The 22173-nt window shown below is 42.9% G+C and overlaps 1 protein-coding gene across 2 annotated transcripts in view; it reads left to right on the top strand.

Annotated features, from left to right (window-relative positions):
• Positions 1-22173, top strand: part of prima1 (proline rich membrane anchor 1) — a 162912-nt gene that overhangs the window by 29081 nt on the left and 111658 nt on the right. For both annotated transcript variants that reach the window (XM_067991945.1, XM_067991944.1), the window contains exon 4: positions 9399-9528. In XM_067991945.1, coding sequence (XP_067848046.1) covers positions 9399-9528 — 130 coding nt within the window. The remainder of the gene's footprint in view (positions 1-9398; positions 9529-22173) is intronic.

The raw sequence follows: 22173 nt of genomic DNA, 5'->3' as shown, positions 1-22173 counted from the left end.
ATAAAGAGGCAGTTAACTAGGTAATGCAAGTTATTTCAACCTGTATAGATTAGCGATGAGGTTACATTTGGAATATTGTGTGTAATTTTGAACACCATGCCTTCAAAAGGACAATGATGTGTCAGAAACGATTAAGAGTTGAATGACAAGGATGATTTTAGGGGCACAGGGCTAGATTTTCCAGCTGTGCCCTGATAATTATTTGGAGGATCTGGGGTAGGCGTTGGTGGAAAAGTGTTGAGCGACACGCTCTACCATGACCATGCCTATTTCCACCTCCCCGTTCATTTTCCAGTGCCCAGGCCTGATGGTAGAGGGCGCACCTGCCCATGTATAGGCAGGCGTATTACAGTGAGATGAGCATGGGACTCTAAGAATGGCTCTCAAGATTGGTGGAGGGGTCCTGAATATTTTTAGCACTCGGGGCCTCTGCAAGTGCTCATGGAATGTAACCCAAGGAGGAGGCCCCAAAATTGTTTACAAAAAAAAAATCTTTGCAGGTAACCTGAAACCTCGGGGGCCTGCTGCAGTAAAACTCCACCTCTTATTTTGACAGGTCTTCAGTGCTGGAGGTTTAACTGAGGTTTTGGTTTCCAGAAATACAGTTAATGCTACGGGGGCCAAATAGAGGTACCATCTTTTGTGATTGGGGCATATCCTACATGACCTTAAAATATAATAATCAGTTAATCTATGTCCATTCAGGGATAACAAAGCAATTTTGAAAATGCTGTATGGTGAGATTTGATGGTAGGAAAGAAAGACAAAGATGCAAGTGTCTCTGCAATCCCTTCAACCATCACTGATTTCTGAATCATTTTTAGCGGATGTTCTTCTTGAAGAAGGAGGGCAGTGACATATAATAGATAAAAGACTGTGCGGAGCATTAAAAAAAAGCTGAATGACTTTCTCTGCTCTTTTCAAATGGAAAAATTGCAGTATAAAATTGGTACCTTAGGCTAAAACAATTTTAGCTTCCGGGATGAAATCCACGGTCTAAATTTGATTATGATCATTTTATTTATTCTCAACCTTTTATGTAGCCACTGATGATCTGTTTGTGATTTTAATATCACTGCTGGCTCTTGTACTAGAAAAGAGGGGACAGGGGAAAGAGACACAAAGAAAGAGAAAGAGATAGAGACAGAGATTGAACTGCTCAACATAGAAATGGGAGTCAGATTTCAAAGCATTTCAGACTCTGGTCTACTTAGACCACATTGGCAATTTACAGTACAGCGAATCAGCATGGCTCAGCGGAGCACTCTTGCCTCTGAGTCAAGAGTTGTGGGTTTAAGTTACACTCTAGGACTTGAGCACGTAATCTAGGCTGACACATCATTGCAGAATTGAGGAAATGCTGCACTGCTGGAGATGCTTTTCTTTGAATGAAATGCTAAATTGAGGCCCCAGGGATAATTTTCACTCTGAGCGCAGGTGGATCGAATGTCTGTTATATGCCCCCTGCCCGATTCTCCTTTCCATTGAATTCAAGGGGAGCAATGGTAACTCCTTCGAAAGGCAATACCTGCTGAGAACAGCAGCCAGGGATAGAAGAGGCCCAGCAAGGTAGGTTTTCTTGTTTCCTTGCGGATCAAGGGGAGCTAGAGTACTCCTCCCTGCCCAAAAAGGAAACCTTGGGCCATCTCTGCCCCGGACATCCCCCTGCCTCCCTTGATGGGGATTCCCCTGCTGGAGCCCTCCAATAGACTTAACTTGTGCTGGGGACCATTCCTTCAGGTCCCCAGCAGTGGCCTCCTGCCGCCTGAATTCCTGCTGCCACCCACCAACCAGGCAGTGATTTCGGTTGGGTTCAGGACGGAGTCTGATCTTGCATTTGTAAATAAGGCCTGGGAGCTAAAATCTCTCTGGGACTCAGCATACGAGCTTGTTGCTTGCCCTGGCTCCCCCACGTACCAATCCCGCCCTGGGTTAAAATCGAGGCCACCGTTCTCAACATAGGTATACTGAAGGGACTGTCTCTGTGTATTTCCATCCACCTGCAGTCTGGGGTCATTTTCCAGGTAGTGTGTGGGGTTGGGAGAGATGCAGTAGGCTCACTACCCCGACAGTCACTGTACCTAAATCAGATAAAGCATAGAAATGGTGGCAGCATTTGAGTTGAGGATATAGTGCAATGAATTTGTATTTATACATCTGCTTTCACATCCTTGGGACATTCCAAAGTGCTTCAAAGTCAGTAAATTATTTTGAAGTGTAGACACTGTGTTATATAGGCAAATGCAGCAGCCAATGTATGCAAAGCAAGATCCCACAAATAGCAGGGAGATAAATCACTAGTCAATTTGTCTTAGTGGTGTTGGTTGAGGGATAATCATTGGCCAGGACACCGGAAGAACTCTACTGCACTTCTTCGAATAGCGCTAGGGGATCTTTTACGTTCACATGAAAAGACAGCTGGGCCCTCAGTTTAACATCTCATCCAAAAGACGGCACCTTTGACAATGCAGTAACCCCACAATACTGCTTTGAAGTAGCAGCCTAGATTATGTGCTCAAGTCCTGGAGTGGGGCTGGAACCCATGACCTTCCGACTCAGAAGTGAGAGTGGTAGAGAGGCTAGAGTGCTACCACTGAGCCAAGCTGATGATGACTATTTTTAAATTAATCATCAAAAGCATTACCCTTGGGATGGTAAATTCTAATTTTATTTTTTTAGCACACAAGCAATGTCAACCCTATTCGTGGACATCTTGGAGTCCTAGATGACAGGGAAATCCCAAAATGCCTCTTACATTCGCAAAGGTAAGTTTTTGCAGGCCTGCCAGTACCAACAGTGATTGCAGACAAGTACAATTGATGAACGAAAACCCCTCAAAACTGGCCTTTTTGGACATGCTTCTTCTAGCCTGAAAATCTGTCTCTGACCTCAATCAGATTCTCTTAATACCTGTTTACAGCTGTAGATTCACAAAGGGGGAAAGAAGGGGAGAAGGGGGAGAGAGAGCACGAGTGAGCGAACATGTATTCTTTGGATACTAAGACTAATGGGCTGACAAATTGCAGTTAATTGAGACATTGAGTTCCTGACAAGTATAATCCCAGACTGGGAAACCACAAGAGACCATGGGGTAGATTTTCATCTTTTTTTTTCTCTTTTATATAGATTTTCATCTTTATCCCCTGGGTATTAATCTAATCCACCTTTTAAAGAACTCACCTGTTTCAATGGAATGAAAATCAGATAGGTTCCGTAAAGGACGGGCAGTCCGCTCTGCCAGATTACCACCCAGGTAGTAAAGATGAAAATCCATCTCTATGATCTAGATTTAGAAGCATAAAATGCACCTCCAAAATCATAATGTACCTCAAAGCCACAATGTTACCTAATATAGAAAATGAGTAATAGTACTGGACAAACTACTCTGTCTACCAAATAGGGAAGTAGCAATGCATTTTGCAATTGTTCTATGCCTCAACATATGAAGCAGTGTGTACAGAACCGTACTTAGGTGCCTAAACTACTATTCTCAGGACATTTTTCGCACACTATTGGGCTTTTGGATTGCCTAACATTCAAACTTTAGTGGTAGAGCTACAATTCTACAGTAAACAGATATTTTTAGTCAGGTTGAGAAAACCTTGACAAAGTTTTTTTTAAAATTGGGAAATCAAGAGGGTAACAAAACCCAAAGTCTTACAATGACCCCAAAACTGCCAGCAATGGTTTCACAAGAACCGCCTTTCTAAGACATGGTTTATTCTTAATGTGTTCAAGTATTTCTCCTCTGGATTTGGTCTCTAAGAACCCCTAAGGAAACCAATTGTTACCTTATGTGTATGGACTTCAACAGTGATGGAAGGAAATAACTACTGACTCTTGAGTAAAAGAGTCTATGGTTATGGATTACTCTCTTCATTTTAAAGAAGCCGATAATACTATAAATTCAAAGAATTTGCCTTAGTTTGCCTTCCAAGGAATTTTTCTTCATACAAAGAATGATAAATACACGGAATGGAAAACTGGATAGAATAGTGCAAGAGAAAATCACCTCCTCCCGTAGCCAGTTCCAACACCCTGTCCCCCCCCCACCCCGGGACTTAACCTGAGGGCTGCTGCCGGTGAGGCAGGTGACCTGAAATTGATGTCTCTCATGGGGCGAGCTGCCTGTGTAAATTAGGGACCTAATGCCTGTTAATGGATCGCATTGACAAATTTGTTACCATGAGTGGGGCAGACGTCAGGTTTGCCCCGCTCAGGATTCTTCAGTGGTCCCCGCGGCCACCAACCAAAGGTAAGGGTTTTAATCATTTTTTTTAAGAAACACCTCCCTCAACCTTCTCTACAGAATGTCTCTGTGACACCCGCATTTGCTTTGAAGGTGGTATAAAGCTTTTGGAAATAATTGACAAGTGGCAAAAGTAACTTAATTCCTATCTTCCTCTCTTGATTGCGTGGAAATAATCAATAAGGAATATGTGATTTTACTGAGTATAGAGTTATTGTTTTTCAGTTAGGCACCTACGATAATGAATAATGGTAAAGGTGATGTCGTGTGGTAATTGTAATTTGCATAGCATTTTTTTTTATAGTATAACTGATACTGTTCTATACATAACAGTCATAATTGTTTGTGGAACAATAATTGTACTTGACATTATCGTAGGACAGATTTAGGAATTTACAGGCAGCAAAAAATATAGGTCCTGAAATTACATCAGGGAAAACTCACGTCCAAATGCTTAACTCATTTGTCTGAATTTCCTCTCTGTTGTTTTAACTGAGGTGTTAGCCCACTTAAAATAGGTTAACGCCTTCATGAAATGGGCAAGAGGGGAATTTTGTAAATCATTGAGGATGAGGGACTTCAGTTATGTGGAGAGACCAGAGAAGCTGGGAGTGTTCTTCTTAGAGCAGAGAAGGTTAAGGGGAGATTTAATACAGTTGTTCAAAATTATAAGGGTTTTGATAGAGTAAGTAGAGAGAACTGTTTCCACTGGCGGAGGGTTGGTAACCAGAAGACACAGATTTAAGATAATTAGCAAAAGAACCAGCGAGGAGATGAGGATTTTTTTTTAAGCAGCAAGTTATTATGATCGGAACACACTGCCTGAAAGGGTGGTGGAAGCAGATTCAGTAGTAACTTTCAAAGGAAATTGGATAAATACTTGAAGGGGAAACAATTGCAGGGCAATGGGGAAAGAGCAGGGGAGTGGGACTAATTGGATAGCTCTTTCAAAGTTCCGGCACAAGCACAATGGGCTGAATGGCCTCCTTCTGTGCTGCATGATTCTATGATTCATACACTCCTGTCCCACAGTGTAATTTCAGAGCCATTGAGAAAGACAACTAAAAATCTCACCCACCACTGCTAAGAAAAACCGGAAGTAATGAAAATTTGCAAAGTCCAAGTTGTCAAGATGCTAGACAATATTGAAACTAATCCCAAGATGGTTATGCCCAGTTGAGGCTATTACAGTTTACCTGGCAGTAAAGTATCGTTTTCCTTTTATTTTCAAAATATCTAGTTTGTATACAAAAAGGTTTGTATTTGATTATTTCAAAGTGCATGATTAAATGAAATTAACAGAATTTCACATAGCTGCTGCCAAATTGTTGTTGCAATTTATAGGCTTGTGTGTTTTAAAACCTTTAGGCTAAAGTAAGCATTGGTCTGGTTATCAATGGACTGAAACAAAACGACCTCCCAAAATGGTATTTCTCTGTAATGTTATTTTAACTATGTCTAGTTTCCCGAGGCAATTAGCATGTAGAAGGTTACAGGGATACCAAAATCCCCTACTACGAGGTCCAAGATCTATTTGTCTGTGACTTAAAAAGGATTTACAAAGATTTTTCTCAGACAATGTGAACGCATGACAGCTTTATCATTTGTTTTAGTCCGTTGCCTTGTATACCAATAACAACTTTTACAAGATTGAATACTCTTTCTTGCAGACATATTTATTCTGGCAAACCTCCCAGATTTCAATTGGCGATCTTGCAGTAGAGTTTGTGTTCCCAGTTTCGAACCTCTTTTAACGTCTCTCATACTTTCTAGCATGTGTTCTTTATTTCATCTTGTCGCAGCTGATTTAATCTTTTGAACAAGACTTCCTAAAAATGATAGTTAGCCTTGAACACCCCCCCTATGCTCTGTTGTGTGTTAACCATGTGAAACAATAAGGAGAGTAATTTTCACCTTCACCGCTTGGGTGGAAACTGTTAGAGCGGATCGCCCGGCTGTTAAAAAACCCGCCCATTGAAGTGGAAATCCCTACCCTGAGATGGGCAAAATAACCGTATGTGTGAACCAAAGGGTCATTTGTTGCTCTGTGCTTGCACTGTGCTATTTTTAAAGGAACAGGCAATACATTTTTAAGTGAACCTGAGATGATCTGAAGTTAACAACATTCAGGCATTTTTGAAGAAATTACAAATCGTTTAATTTGAGTTATTTTAGCTTTTCACTTTGTCTTGGATCCCACTCAGGTAACGTTTTTGCTGTAATGTGTGCACATTATTAAATATATATCTGTGCTATGCTGTCTCACAGCACACTGCTTCAACTATCCAGATAAAGGCATTTTCCCTCATTCAGCACTGTAGGAATTAATAAGTTCTTGGCCTCAATAAAACAAGATTTGACTAAAACACTACAATACCGATTTTGGTAGATCACTGGACCATTGACTCAATAATGAGAATTATGTACTAATAGTATCCCTGTAAGAGTTATCAAATACATTAAATAGACTGAAAGATTTGATCCTTCTGCACTCCAATTTGATTTTGAGGTTGTTGCTAGGTATACTTGATATTGTGCTTGCTGCTTCTGGGATTTGTGAGGTGCAAGGAATCAGACCATTTGATTATAACATTTTAAATTTCCACTTATCTTGCATTAATAACCTTGATAAGTTTACAATAATTTAAATGTTTTTTTAAAAATCATTGACTGAAGGGCTTCTTCTCATTTGACTTTTCCTTATGTTTTTGGCAATGCTCCAATTTATTTCTTATGCAATTTTACTTCTGCGATAAATTTCCTGGAATATTTTAGAAGTTGGATTCCTGTCACGCGGCATAACTATTTTCCATATCTTGCTTTTGATGGCCCTACTAATTTTTTTCAGAAAAGATCAGGGAGCTGACTGCAAATCTCTTTGCAGTCTCTTAGACGTGGAATGTGCAGACGTGTGCTGTATGCCAGAAGAGTTATTGTCACATTTTGCAGTCAGGTCACAGGAAACTTAATGCAGCTACCTTAATCTGATATTAGTGATACATTTTAGGCAGTAATCTGGATGTTGTGGATAGAAATTGGTTTGCATCAGTCCATTTGATTGAGTCTACAAATATTTTAAAATAAAATCTACTATTTGATCTGACATTTTTGAATGCAGATTATACATATAAAGAGAGCCTGAGGCCAGGAATGAAATATGTAATATATGTGTTAAAATTTCTAAAATAAGCTTAGAATAATTAAATTTAAAATAAGACATACAGAAAGGCATAATTCTGAAGAATTCTTCATTGTACATCAATATTTATTGTAGGTTCTTTGGTGCATTAAAGAAAGAGCGTCAACATCTGCACTAGTTAAGAATCAAATGAAGAATTACAATTTAACTTCAACCTTAAACTCCTGTATACTTTTCACACAGTGCAACAAACTTATATTCTGCAGTATTTCTGATTTTAGTTGTATGCAGGTTTAAAATTTGCCAATTAGGGGCATGATTTTAGCCCGGAGCCGGGAAGAGGGTTTGGGGGGGGGGGGGTGGAATTCCTGATGGGAAACCCAGAAGTACGGGTTTCCTGGACGACCTTATGATTTTGATGTAAGGATGTCTTTTTTTGCCGGTTTCCCGCCCGACAGGCCGGCCTGATTGACTGGCTGGCTCTCAGTCGGACGGGAGAAGAAGAAGGAAGAGGACATGAATGGGTAAGTGTTAGATGGGTGGGGGGGGGTGCTGGGGGTCGGGGGACATCGTGGAGGGGGGCAATCATTTGAGGGGGGGTTTGGAGAACATGTGGGGTGTCTGAGATATAAGGGCGGTCGGAGTTTGTGGGGGAGTCGGAGATCGTGGGGGGTTGGAGCGGATATTGTAGGGGGTGATCGGAGATCGTGGTGGGGGGTTGGAGATCGTGGGGGTGGTCGCTGCAGGTGTGCTTCTTGGGCCTGGGGAGGCACTCCTGCTCCTTCGGGCCCACAAGTTATGCTATAAAGGCACTTATCTACCGTTTTGGGCCTTCAGACCTCCTCTCACGTGGCGTGAAGTAGAAGGCCGAAGAATCCCGGCACCCAGGGGCTAAAATCAAAAAAGCTTTGAAAATGGAGGCGTGCAGCCTCGTTAAAAGCTTTTAATGTCCGACCACCTCCTGAGAGCGGGTTGGTTGCCCACCCCTCGTCCCGCCCCCGTGAAAACTGGAAATGGGCGGGTTTTAGATTTTTGCAATTATTACTGCCCCCTCCCCCAACCCACCTGTTTTTCCAGGCTAAAATCATGCCTGATGTCTTAGGATCACCTGCGCAACTAAAAGGCCTCTAGTCAAAAAATATGAAGGTTAATATTTTCAAATGTCTAAATATTGCACTAAAACAATGACACTTGTAAATGGGAGAGAGAAATGGATAATTTTAAAATAGTAATATATAGCGATGCCTTGTGACTCGTTTAACCTGCTTCAAAATTCCTGTGTGGTTACTTTGAAGAGGAAGAAGCTTGGTTGCTTTAACTGTGACTAAACATGTAACAAATTGTGACTGGATAACCTAATAACAAATTTCAGGTTTTCCTAGTGCCTGAATTAATAAAATAAGATGAATTATTAGGTATAACTTAGTAACGATTGATCCTACAATAATTGGTTCTAGAGGCAGTGTCATACATATGAAAATAATATCTTCAGTCTAAAGGTTAATCTATTGATTTAGATTTTTTTTAAAACAGTGAATATTGATGACATTGAGAGAGCTGGCCTGGAGGAATTACTGAGTCTGACAGTCTGAAGGAAATGAATTGACTTCCAGAGAAATTTTACTTTTACTTCAGAGTGCTTTAACAAATGTGTTATTTCAGTTTTGTATGTTAATTCAGCTTCCTCACTTGAGCATAGAAATTCCTGCCAGCCAGTTCCAACAATCAAAAAACCTTTAAAAAATCTACTAATGACTGCTTCATAGCTGGACTGTACAAAAACGTTATTCAAATTGTGGTAAAATGGCAGTAATAATAAAGTCTGTAGAGCCTGGCGGTTACCAATCTTGGGAAATTGTATATTCATTGTTCTCAAATGTTGTGAGTTGGGAGAGATGTGATGCTCTTGTTATTTTTTTCCCAACATTTTTAACCAGACTGATTAGAACACTGCTTATCACAAGTATGAATTCACAATATACAAAAAAATGTTGTTTCTTTTTGTTGTAGCTGTAAAGCCAACAGATTATCCCCCGTTAAAATCCTGGTGGACGGACATGGTCATTTTAATTGCAGTGGGTTGTGCAACGCTTGCTTTCCTGGTGGTAGCTGTAATTATCTGCTACAAAGCAATAAAAAGGTAAGCTTATACTTTTGATATTCTGTGGACCAAATTGGATCATGCGAGTGTTTGGTTGGTTTATTGTGGGGGATTTTTACGTGAATTGTCTCCCTCGTTGTTTCATCAGTTAATTTGCATAAAAGCCAAAACAGAACGTAGCCTTTATAAATGATAATAACTTATAGTTAGAGCTGCTATACCTCTAATGCGGAATTTACGGTTATAATAATATAGTCACGCCTGCATGAAATGTTAAGGAGAAAATATAGAATAGGGATTTGGTGGGTAAAGTAAAAAAAAAATTACATCTTCATGGTTCATATTCCAGAAGAGCAAAACTTGAGCAGTTTATGAACACTACTTGAACCACGAAATTGAACAAGTGCTGCCTTTAACTCCATCCACAGTGCTTTTAATTTTGTTTGTGTTATTCAGTTATTCAACAAAAATACTTCTGCTGGATGGGAGGCTATTGCAATGCCCTGATGGTTGTATATCTTGTTGGTTAGAAGTGGATTTTTATAAGAATGAGCTTCATGTAACCAATAACTTGAAGATAGTATTTGAAATTTGTGAGATAGTTTCAGTATCTTGCTGTTGGTGGATTATTGCCATGTGGTAATTGTGTGTAGATGAGTGTAGTTTTGTATAACTTATATATAAGGCATAATTTATGAGGCTGTGCTCCCAGCACTGTGAGCACAGGTTGGAGAATCAGCGCTACAGTGTTAAAGCCCTGTTACTGACCTGTCCATGTCCAGCAGCAGTGAGGCTTTGCAAAATGGTCCCCTTAAAGTTATAGCAGCTACTGATTTTTCACAAGAAGAATGGAAGCGTCATGTAATGGGTACTGCAGAATGACTGCACCGTGGGGTACTAACTTCTGAAATTACTCTCCCCACTATTTTATCCCGGCATTAACCCATTTAAAATAAATGGATTAATACCTTCACTTAAATAGAGGAGAGAAGAATTACAGACTTCATTAACCACTTGCACATTTGTACCCCACTGCATAATTTGGGGGATTAAATGTTGTTTTGAAGATTGCTGGAGTAAATGGTGTAGACGAATAACACAAGATTCATACTATGGAGGAATGATATGCAAATGGGTTCAAATCGCTCCTTATAATATTACTAACTGATGTGTTAACTCATTGTTATGTAAGTCCTTTCTCTTGTTTAATGAAGACAGTAGCCCATTTATTTTAATTAATTTTAATTAAGCTAACGCTTTTGTTAAAATAATAGACTGAAGAACCTCATGCAAATGCATTAATACATTCCCTAATATCACAGCGTACTAACACAGTGTATATTATACATGGTAAGTCCACGAACAGTGTATCGTAAACATGTTATGCTATATTATATGTAATTCATTTTTTGAGGTTACAAATTGGTTGAATGTAGCCATGAAAATCATTTTGTCTGCTTAGTTAAAAGTACAAAGAATCTAAAGTAAGTTTTAGTAAATTTTGACTGTACTACACCAAGTATCAAATAGTACTATTTTATATATTCTTCAGGTCATTAACACCCCCCTACCCTATGCACATCTTCATTTATGTAAGGTGGGCTAAGAAAGATTATGGCCTAAAAATTCGTTAACGCCACGCCTGTTTTTACAGGCGTAAAACGGGCACGTATGTATCCAATATGGTGGGCAGCGCGCACGCCCACATTGTGCGCTGGAATTGCACCACCTGCCATATTGGTAACGGCTGAAGTACAGGCGTCCAGGACCCACACCTGAAACAGTTGTTAGGCCCTCTGTATATGCAAATAGGAGGCATAATACCTGTTTCAGGACCCCTTCCCAAAATGGGGTTGCCCTGAACTCAGCCAGCGCTGAACTCAGGGACCATGGGAGGCCGCCACCAAAAAGGTAAGTTCTTAAAAAAAACACTTACCTGAATGTGGAGCTGGGAGGAGCACTCCTGCAGTCCTAGACAATTGCGTGCCCCCTCCTGATTGCCTCTCCCCACCCCCCTCCCAGGACCACCTGAGGGCCTCTGCCAGTGACAAAGCAGCCTGAAATTTAAATCCACTTTGCCAGAGGCTGCATCCGAAGCTTGCTGGTGTAATTTAAATGAAGCCCGAAGCCCAAATCGAGTGTGCATCGGGCCTACCCATTCCAGCGTAGGGATCATTCCTTACGGCAAGTTCGTGCCGGCAGGTCAGCGCGATCCAATTTTACCCCTTTGCGTTTAGATTAAGGTTACTTAGATTGCCTTAAGCTATATGGTGTTCCCTTGTGCATATGTTGTAGTGCATTTACCTCACTGCTCTATCGTATGGTGGAGTGTCAACCATTACCTCATTCAGCATTTCAACTACGGTAGAGAATACTCTCCTACTATTTGAGGCTGGTTATTCTTTCATGAAGGTTGCAATGACCAGGATAAAAACAAAGGGCATGATTTTGACCCCGAGCTGGGAAGGGGGCTGGGGTGGTCAAATTGTGTACAGGAAACCCGGAAGCATGGGTCTCCCGGATGTCCTTTACGATTTTGGACGGGAGAGCAGCCAGGGAGAGGACGTGTTCAGGTAAGTCTTCAGGTAAGTCTTTAATTGTATGGATGGGGGGCGGGGTATATGTGGGCATGGGGCACTGATAGGCATGGGTGGGCACAGAAAACTGATGGGCATGGGACACTGATGGGCATGGGGGCACCGGTGGACATGGGGGCCGGGGGGGGGTGGGGGGAGTCAGTCATGGGGGTTGTCGGGATTGGGCGTCATTGCGGGAGTCCGCAATTGTTGGGGTGGGATCGGGGGTCATCGTGGGGGTCCACAATCGTTGGGGGAGGAATCGGGGGTCATTGCGGGGGTCCATGATCGATTGGGGGGATCTGGAGATCCGGGGGATCCACAGTCGTTATGGGGTGGTCCATGTTCGTTGGGGAGGGGGTCCGCGAACGTTGTGGGGGTCGATGCAGGTAGGCTCGTTGGGCCTGGGGGAATCACTCCTGCTCCTCCGGGCCCACAAGCTGTGCCATAAAGGCATTTACGTGCAGTTTCGGAACTTCTCGCCTTCTCTCATGAGGCGTGAAGGAGAAGGCCCGGAAATCCCGGCCCCCAGGGGTTGAAATTGCAAAATCTGCAAAAATGGAGGCCCGCAGCCTCCTTGAAAGGTTTTAGTGACCAACCCATCTCCTGGGGTTGGAGGAGAGTCTGAAATGGTTGCGATCTTGAATGCCCCCGCCCCCAACCCACCTGTTTTTCAATGTTAAAATCGTGCCCAGAATGTCTGAAATAGTAGCAGAAACCATGATGAATTAGTAATAGTGGATTCCACTATGCTCCATCAGCAAATGGAGAATAGCGGACTGATTGAAGGACTCGAGATGTAAACTCATCCTTCACACAACCTTCTGATCTGCAGTTCATTGGCATGGTATAACTGGTTAGTGATTACTAGTTAACTTATATTAGGTCTGCACTTCTGTCAACTTCATAGCCAGTTATTTTGACAACAAATGTGAGATTGAGATGATCAATTTGTGTGTTTGTCATTTTTCCTTTGGCATTAATGTCACTTCTGTCATTCCTTTTTCTCAGGGGTAAAATGCAGTGGACGTGCTTATCACAGCATAGTTATCTATTTAGGGAATATATAGCATTGCACTTGGAAGATATCTTTTTAAGCCCTTCTCATTTAATTAAAGTCATTTTGGTCTGTTAATTGTATAATAATCAATGCTGGTAATCTTGTCAGTAAGCTGATAGATTGTTAAATCTGTTTCTCTGTATGTTTGTATAGAACTTCTGCAGGATGCTGCTCCAAATGTAGTCCCTCTTGCTCACCTTTGACGAAGTATGTTTTGCCTCAGGCTGCATTAAGTCTCACTGTTACAAGATGTAAGTTGTTTACCATATCTGTGGTGCAGCTAGTCTCCTGCTTACTCCTGACAGATACTCCGCCTTATAGCTCAGCAGTAGCAAATGGAAGTGTGCTGTTCACAGTTTGAAGCAAATACTCAAATCACTTTGGTTGCCACTCACACAGAGCAGTAAAGATTGCAATGAGCTTGGTCCTTCTGAGGTATATCTTTATTGGCGGGTGGAACAATCTCACCATTCCATCTCAGCAAGCTGTGGTTGAGTATTTAACAAATCTTTATCCTCTGCCAAAGTGGAATCCTGGCTGTCACAACTGTCGAGTCCTGCTCAGATTGCAGATGCCCAATATGTTTCGTCTTTCCATAAAAAATGTTTTTTTTCCCGTAAGTTGTGAGCTGAGCTCCCCCGAGCCTAATGGATAAAACCTCCACCTAATGCAGTACTAAGCAACATACATGTGAAGTTTCCAGATCCACTTCTAGGCCTGAACTGAGTTAAATGATCTCATCTGTGGGCAACAGTAGGTGTGTTACAATTCATCTCAGTTTCTTTTGGCTAAGGAGGAGAAAAATCAGCAAGGGTTTTCAACCTTGATTATTATAAGAACATAACAAATAGGAACAGGAGTGAGCCATAAGGCCCCTCGAGCCTGCTCTGTCATTCAACAAGATCATTGCTGATCTTCTACTTCAACTCCACTTTCCCGCCCTATCCCCATATCCCTTGATACCCTTAGTATCCAAAAATCTATCAATCTCGGTCTTGAATATAATCAACGACTGAGCATCCACAGCCCACTTGGGTAGAGAAGTCCAAAAATTCACAACCCTCTGAGTGAAGAAATTCCTCCTCATCTCGTTCCTAAATGGCAGACCCCTAATCTTGAGATCATGACCCCTAGTTCTAGACTCTCCAGCCAGGGGAAACAGCCTCTCAGTATCTACCCTGTCAAGCCCTCTAAGAATTTTTTACGCTTCAATAAGATCACCTCTCATTTTTCTAAACTCATGAGAATATAGGCCCATTCTACTCAATCTCTCCTTATAGGACAACCCTCTCATCCCAGGAATCAATCTAGTGAACCTTCATTGCACTGCCTCTAAGGCAAGTATATTCTTCCTTAGGTAAGGAGACCAAAACCGTACACAGTACTCCAGGTGTGGTCTCACCAGAGCCCTATATAAATGCAGCAAGACCTCCTTACTCTTATACTAAAAAACCCCTTGCAATAAAGGCTAACATACCAATTGCCTTCCTAATTGCTTGCTGTACCTGCATGTTAACTTTTTGTGATTCATGTACAAGGACACCCAAATCCCTCTGCCTGCCAACATTTCTAAGTCTCTCACCTTTTAAAAAATATTCTGCTTTTCTATTCTTCCTACCAAAGTGGATAATTTCACATTTCCACACAATATACCTCATCTGCTAACTTCTTGCCCACAAACGTAACCTGTCTATATCACTTTGCAGTCTCTTTGTGTCCTTCTCATAGCTTGCTTTCCCACCTAGCTTTGTATCATCATCAAACTTGGATACATTACATTCGGTCCCGTCATCTAAGTAATTAATATATATGGAAACAGCTGAGGCCCAAGCACTGATCCTTGTGGCACCCCACTAATTACAACCTGCCAACCCAAAAATGACCTGTTTATTCTCACTCTCTGTTTTCTGTCTGTTAACCAATCCTCAATCCATGCTAATATATTTCCCCCAGTATCATGAGCCCTAATCCTGTGTAACAACCTCTTGTGTGGCAACTTATCAAATGCCTTTTGAAAATCCAAATATACTACATCCACTGGTTCCCCCTTATCTACCCTGCTAGTTACACCCTCAAAAAATTCTAATAGATTTATCAAACACCATTTTCATTTCATAAAACCGTTGATTTTCTAAGTGCCCTGTTACTACATCCTGAATAATAGATTCTAGCATTGTCCCTACTACTGATGTCAGGCTAACTGGCCTACCCTGTTTTCTCTCTCCCTCCTTTCTTGAATAGCGGGGTTACATTTGCTACCTTCCAATCCACAGGAACCGTTCTAGAATCTAGGTAAATCTGGAAGATCACAACCAATGCATCCACTATCTCTGCAGCCACCTCATTTAAAACCCTAGGATGTAGGTCATCAGGTCCAGGGGATTTGTCGGCTTTTAGTCCCATTTCTCCAGTACTTTTTCTTTACTAATCTTAATTACTTTAAGTTCCTAACTCTCATTAGACCCTTGGTTCCCCACTATTTCCGGTATATTTTTTGTGTCTTCTACTGTGAAGACAGATACAAAATATTTGTTTAATGTCTCTGCCATTTCTTCTGTCTCTGCCTCTAAGTGACCCACGTTTACTTTCGCTGCACCCATACTGATTCTACATCCTGATTATCCATTGGCCCTTAATGGAAAGTGGATGTGTGGCCTTTAAGTGAGAAGAGGGCCTGGCTTGGCTAAGGAGCCTGTTGACACATGCCCTCTAAACTCGAGTATAAAGTATCGGGAAGCTAAAAGAAGGCAGCTAGCACCTGTGAAGCTGGCTGCCGGCAACGCAGCAAAAGTTAACGCTTCAAGACAAAATTTGGGGACAAAAGTTGTTGCAAGCTCTGCATATCTCTACCTCTCTGCAACATTAACAGCACTAATATAAGTGGTTGGAAGGCTACGTAGATGCATTTTCTAGCATTTGATTTTGTAATGCCAAGTTAGCCACTTGTTTGGAGTCTTGAGTACTATTTAGTTGAATCGCTGGCTTTACCCGCTCTGGTTCAGTACCTATCTTGCATAAGGCACGTACTCCATTGAAACCTGGTATGCAAGCATTTCCAATTAGAATTCCAATATTAAATTGTTGAGTAACTCGCGTGTTACATTTAACTGCAGCACCATTAGCCATTAGCTAGCGCTCAAATAAGAATTCCAATGTTAAATGACAACACTGACCTGCCATACCACCAGGTGGTGCTGAATTATCTTTTCCCCACAAATCGCTTAAAATGCTTTTTGAAAAAAAATTTGATTGTCAATTTTTTCTCAGTAACTGAAATTTCTAGTGTCCAAAATAAGGTTTTAAACAATTTTTTTAAAAATCAAAAATGAGATATTTTTCACAATAACATGATTTAAATTTAGCAACTGAATTGTCTTTTAATACCTTCATTAAAGTTTTTGATTCAATGCTCCAGCCTTTCTTAAAAGCTTTGAATAGATATTATCTCAACATTTGGAGAAAGTTTTCAGTCATATCTGTGCATTCTGAACATATGGGGAGCTAAATTGGGCCACATAGTGCCCGTTGTGTAGAAGCAGTGTGGACTCCTAAGCACCAAAAAAGGCGTCCAAGATTCACGCGCACACTTCCCGCGTGACATGCGCAGGACGCCATATTGGTAAAGGTGTTTGCGCATGCGCACTTAACGAACGCCGGCAGCATGTAAAGTAGTGGGATGACGTGGTAGATCAGTGTGAAACCCTGATTTAAAGGTGCAATTTTGGAACTCCATGCTCCAGCCAACCTTCTTAACCTCGCACAGCTGAACAGGTCTTAAACAGCGTGGAGGACCCCTACCAGCGCTATTTAAAGGGGTCATGCAGGAGGCACAGGTTCTTTGCTGGAATACTGCTTCTGGCTGCTGATGCATTTGTACCTGTTTTTGGAGGTCTCCTATAATTGAACGCTAGGATGAGGGAAATGGCCTAAAAATTAGAGCCAGTACTTGCAGGAGTGAAGTTAGGAAACGCTTCTACACGCAAAGGGTGGTAGAAGTTTGAAACTGTCTTCCGCAACAGCAGTTGATGCTAGCTCATTGGTAATTTTAAATCTCAGATTGATAGATTTTTGTTAACCAAAGGTATTAAGGGATATTGGGCTACGGTGGGTATATGGAGTTAGGTCACAGATCAGCAATGATCTCGTTGAATGGTGAAACAGGCTCGAGGGGCTAAATGGCCTATTCCTGTTCATATGTTCCTATCATAAAGTTTCAATACTCTACGGGGAGTGGGCTGGCCAGCTGACAGGCAACAGAAAGGGCACTGGCGGAGAGGCAGGGGTGGGACAGGAATGCTGTCATCCTGAGAGAGGACGGCAGGTTCATGTTCCATGGAGCCACTGCCACTTGCTGCCTCCTGTTATGTGCCACCTTCTCCTTCAAGAAAGCGGGATATGTGTCATTGAGTGTCCTGCAAGATGTCTGGATGATGTGCCTGTCATGGTTGAATAGCTGCCAGTGAATGTGACCTGTGAGTTGTGGGTGTGCGGCTTGCAATAGTGGTAATGTGTGAGGCCGAGATGAAGCATCTGATTGGAAAAGTTTGTTGGTAGGTGGGTGAAGGGGGGTGTAGGGTAGTGCGTGGAGCAGTGAATGTGGCTAGTGGTGCAGTTGGTAGGATATGCCACTTGACAGTTGAACTCATGCACCTTGGCCACTCGTCTCAAAGCATTGAACTTCTTCCTACACTGCATCCATGTTCGTGGTGCTATGCTCCTGGCATCGACTTCGTCCCCTACTACCTCCCACTGCCTCTTGAGCATATGATTGGAGGGCCTCTTGCCCCCCTGTGGATATTGGATGTGCCCGCCCCCCCCAGCTTTTGCACCAAAGCCTCTAGTGCATCATCCGAAAACCTTGGTGCACACTCTCTCGCAGGCCTGGTACAAACTCAGATCCGCAGATTGGTGGGGTCTGACATGCAGATCGGAGGATGTGAGATGTAGCTGTGAGCAACCTTTATTCAATGTTTTGAAAGAACTCAACAGTTTGTAAACATGAGGACGGGACCCGCATCTGTGTTTTACCTGTGCGATTTCTGATCTCTGTTCAGACCCGTGTCTTATATTTTGAAGATATAAGAGTCCTCCAAACTTTAAGCAGCCCAGTTGTTGCTCATTAAAAATTCCGGAGTTCCCATCACCATGCTTCACTATATTGTAGCACAGATTCACTTCACCATTGACTTCCACCACTTCCTGCAGCCACAGTGCACCTCCCCTTTAAGAGGTGCAGGCTGACTTTAAGTGGTGCTAGCCACTTCCGATATCTGGGCCCCCTGCTGGTGAGCAGCCGCTCAACAGCACAGGTATTGCTTGCTGCACGCAGCAATCATGTAAAAAAGCAGGCAGCACAAATGTTATGTGCTGCCTGCATCTCAAAGACCAGGCAAGGGTTAATCGTGCACCGCGATCCCAGCATCCATGCAGTTTGCAGAATTTCTCAACGTGCAATTTTTTTTCTTTTTTCCATTTGATGAACAAATGGCATTCAACTGCCGAGGCAGTTCCCACCTTGACTAAACTTCTGTTTGCCCTCATTCCTTGGTTCCAAGCCCCAATACTGCCACTTCTTAAATGTCTATCTTTCCCTTTCCCCATGGCTCCAACCTCTACTACCACTACTCCTTGATTCCTTGCCCCACTTCCGATCCTGTGGGGTTTCCAGCCCCAGATTTCACTGCTGTATCTCCTGATCCTGAATTTCTGTGCTTCACCTTCTGTGCTCTTGTGGGGGAAAATTGAGAGATTGGGCTGTGAGGTAGTGTGAAATGTGCCTCCCACCTTCTCCCCCAAAGGTAGAGTTTCAACTTGATGTCGGGTATAAAACTGGCATTGCGGATTGGCCGCCTATTATAAAAGCTGCCTGATTTTCATTTCCATTGATTTCAAATATTAAAAAATGATTTATTCAAATCCTCTGAGAACTTTATAAACCTACATTTTAAACTTTTTAATAATTATAATTCAAACGCGAGTTTTATACATCTACGCCAACACGTCGATAGAATGATGGCAGAATGACAACAGTATTACTTTTTTCTAAATAAAATCTGCTTTACAACAAGTACTGGGACCTGGAAGTGACAGCAATGTGAAATGTATTACTGCTGTAGTTTTTTCTATAATAATAGTAGTGAGGATTTTCTCCAAATTCATATTGCGAGTGGGGACCTATACGTTGCTCCTGACTCCTGGGCCCCGATATTACCAGGGAGGTGGGTTGGCAGCGGGGGAGTGACTGGGCGCGTGGGTAACCTGCTCAGTCATATCGGTGCGTTCCCCACGCGATCGCGGGTAAATTGAAGCCACTTACCTTGGCTTCCGGGTTTCCCGTCGGAAACCTGCGCAGCGGGCGGACTGCGCACCCGCATAACAGACCGTCAGCTGGAGGAGACCTATTTAAAGGGGCAGTCCTCCATTGCTGCTCCTGCAGCAAACAGCCAAAATTACAGCCTGGAGCAGCCCAGGGGAAAGGCTGCTCCCAGGTTTAATGATGCCTCACTCCAGGTGTTACTGGATGGGGTGAGGAGGAGGGGAGAGATCTTCTACCCCGCGGACGGGAGGAAGTGGCCTGCCTCTGCCACCAAGAAGGCCTGGCTCGAGGTGGCAGAGGAGGTCAGCAGCACCAGCAACATATCCCGCACCTGGTTACAGTGCAGTAAGCGCTTCAATGACCTAACTAGGTCAGCCAAAGTGAACACACTTACTCATTCTCCTGCACTCCATCTTCCACATCATTGCCCCCACCCCACAACTCCTTCTGCACTGCCAACACTACTCTAGCACATCACTCCTCACACCCACTCAAACCTCATCCTCAACTTACCTGCACTTACTCACCTCCCCAGTACTCATCCCACCACTACCACTCAACCCAATCCTCATACCATCTCATGGCTCTGTCTGATACTCACCCTCTGATGCATCTCTTTCACGGTCACCCTCACGCAACCTGCCACTACCTTTGCTGCAGTTACAGGTAGTGGCAGGTTGCGTGAGTAGTAGGAAGCGTAAGGCAAAGGTTTTGTGAGCATGAAGGGGATGCACAAGGGTGTTTGACGGTTTGTCATGTTTTTATTTATATTTGATTTTGGTTCAACTCACATTAAATATTATATTGTCACCACTACTGCCACGTCTTGGCCATTCTTGACTGGCTTGTGCAATAAGTCCCTTTCATGAGGCTCTCCATGAACACCCACACTTGATGCCACCCATTGGGTGACCCTACAGTGGGTGTATGTGCAGTTGCACGACTATTTTGTGCAGGTGCCTGTGGTGCAGCACTGTGTTGTGGAGCTCCATGTGGCGGAGGTGGACGGCGTGCCTGGGGAGGCTGGTGATGTTGCTCATCCTCGGATGAAGTGATGAATGCAGCCATGGTGCCACCCCCCCATCCTGACGGTATGAGTTTGAGGGGGTCCGCAAAGTAGGTAAATGTGTTTGCACAGCAGAGTTTAGGGTATAAATTAATAATCTTGAGTGGAAAGACAAAGGTGTTGCAGCCAAAACTTTGTCTGAAGTGACAGAGTGCCCTGCTGCAATAAATGAGGTATTCCTCCCAACTGTTAAAAAATCCTTTGCATCTCCCACTGGCTGCTGACTGAAACACTTCTGCTTCAACAGAGAGTGTTTCCCACAGCACGGGAAACACGCTGAGGATCCATGAAAATTGAACCCCTGCGAAAATCTCCAGTCAATGCTGTCTGTCAAGTACCTCAGATAGATAAGTAAGTATTTAAATTGTCATCCCGCCGGCTTTAATTGCCGGTGGGAGTCCCGCATGCGGGAGCTGCGCGCGCACCCGAACGCGTCATTGGGGAACCCAGAAGTGGGCGGGTTGGAGCCAGGCTCCGGACCCCCTCCGGGATTCCCCCATTTTAGGAGACCCCCCCCCGCCCCGAACGCACCCGCTCAGCCATCTTAAAATCGGCCCCCTGGTCTCAGACAGGCAAGTCCCATCCTCGCTGCTCTCTCCCATGAACTCTTGGCCTCCCTTGCAGCCTTGCCTGCATGCTCACTTTCTAGTCTCCCTGGTCACTCTCTCCCAGCCCTTCACCCAAATCACTCGCTCCCAGCCGTAGCCTCCTTACTCATTCTTTTCTCATCCCAGGCACTGCTTTCCCTGGTCCTTCAACTCCCTCCCTTCCCTGGCCTGGAAGCAAGTGGAGGTTCAGGGTTCTGAACTAGAATGCCATCAAAGGTTTAAAGCCAGGGTTCTACAGGAGGTTAAGGGAATAGAGTGCAAAACACACAGAAAGAAAGAAACACAGAGACATACAGAGGAAAAGTGTGAGAGACATTCAATAGGGACAAGCTGCATGGGAGCTGAAATTTATTGAAATTGCGAGGAACTCGTTTCTAAAACAGTACATTAAAGAACCTACAGAAGTTAATGCAATACTGGATTTAGTTCTAATGAATGAGGAAAGAACAATAAGCAAAGTATAAGTAAGGAAACATTTGGGATCTAGTGACCACAATGTTCTGACATTCAGGGTAGGTGAGGGTAGAAAACGAAATACCAATTAAAAAGCTATATTTTGAACAAGCTAATTTTAATGATATGAGGGAATACATGGGGATGGTGAAATGGGAAGAGATGCTGAGAGGAGACGATATGGAAGGCAAGTGTAATAGTTTCAACGGGATCGTTTTTAAGATGCAAAAGCAATTTTTCCCTGAAATAGGTCATCGGACACGATAAAAGAGTAAGACCAGTTTGACTTACTAACAAAGTTGTGGGCATTAGGGAGAAAGAGAAAACATTTTTCAAATGTTCAGGAAAGGAATGCCAAGAAACTGATTAGGGCTGCAAAGAGATATCATGAGGAAAGCATAGCTGTTATCATAAAGCAGAACAGTAAAGCATTCTTTAAGTATGTAAGGAGTAAATAAAGGGTGCCCACTAAATAGTTGGCCCACTAAAAATGACAGTGGGGAAGTGGTGTCTGAAGAGAGAAAAATTGATGGAGTACTTAACAGTTATTTTTCAATACAGTTCACACGAGAAATGGGGGAGAAATTCCAGAATTGAGGGTAGTT

This window comes from Heptranchias perlo, chromosome 10 (assembly GCF_035084215.1).
Source record: "Heptranchias perlo isolate sHepPer1 chromosome 10, sHepPer1.hap1, whole genome shotgun sequence".
Taxonomy (NCBI): Eukaryota; Metazoa; Chordata; class Chondrichthyes; order Hexanchiformes; family Hexanchidae; genus Heptranchias; species Heptranchias perlo.
Note: the sequence above shows the minus strand (reverse complement) of the source record. Positions and strands in the feature narration are given on the sequence as shown.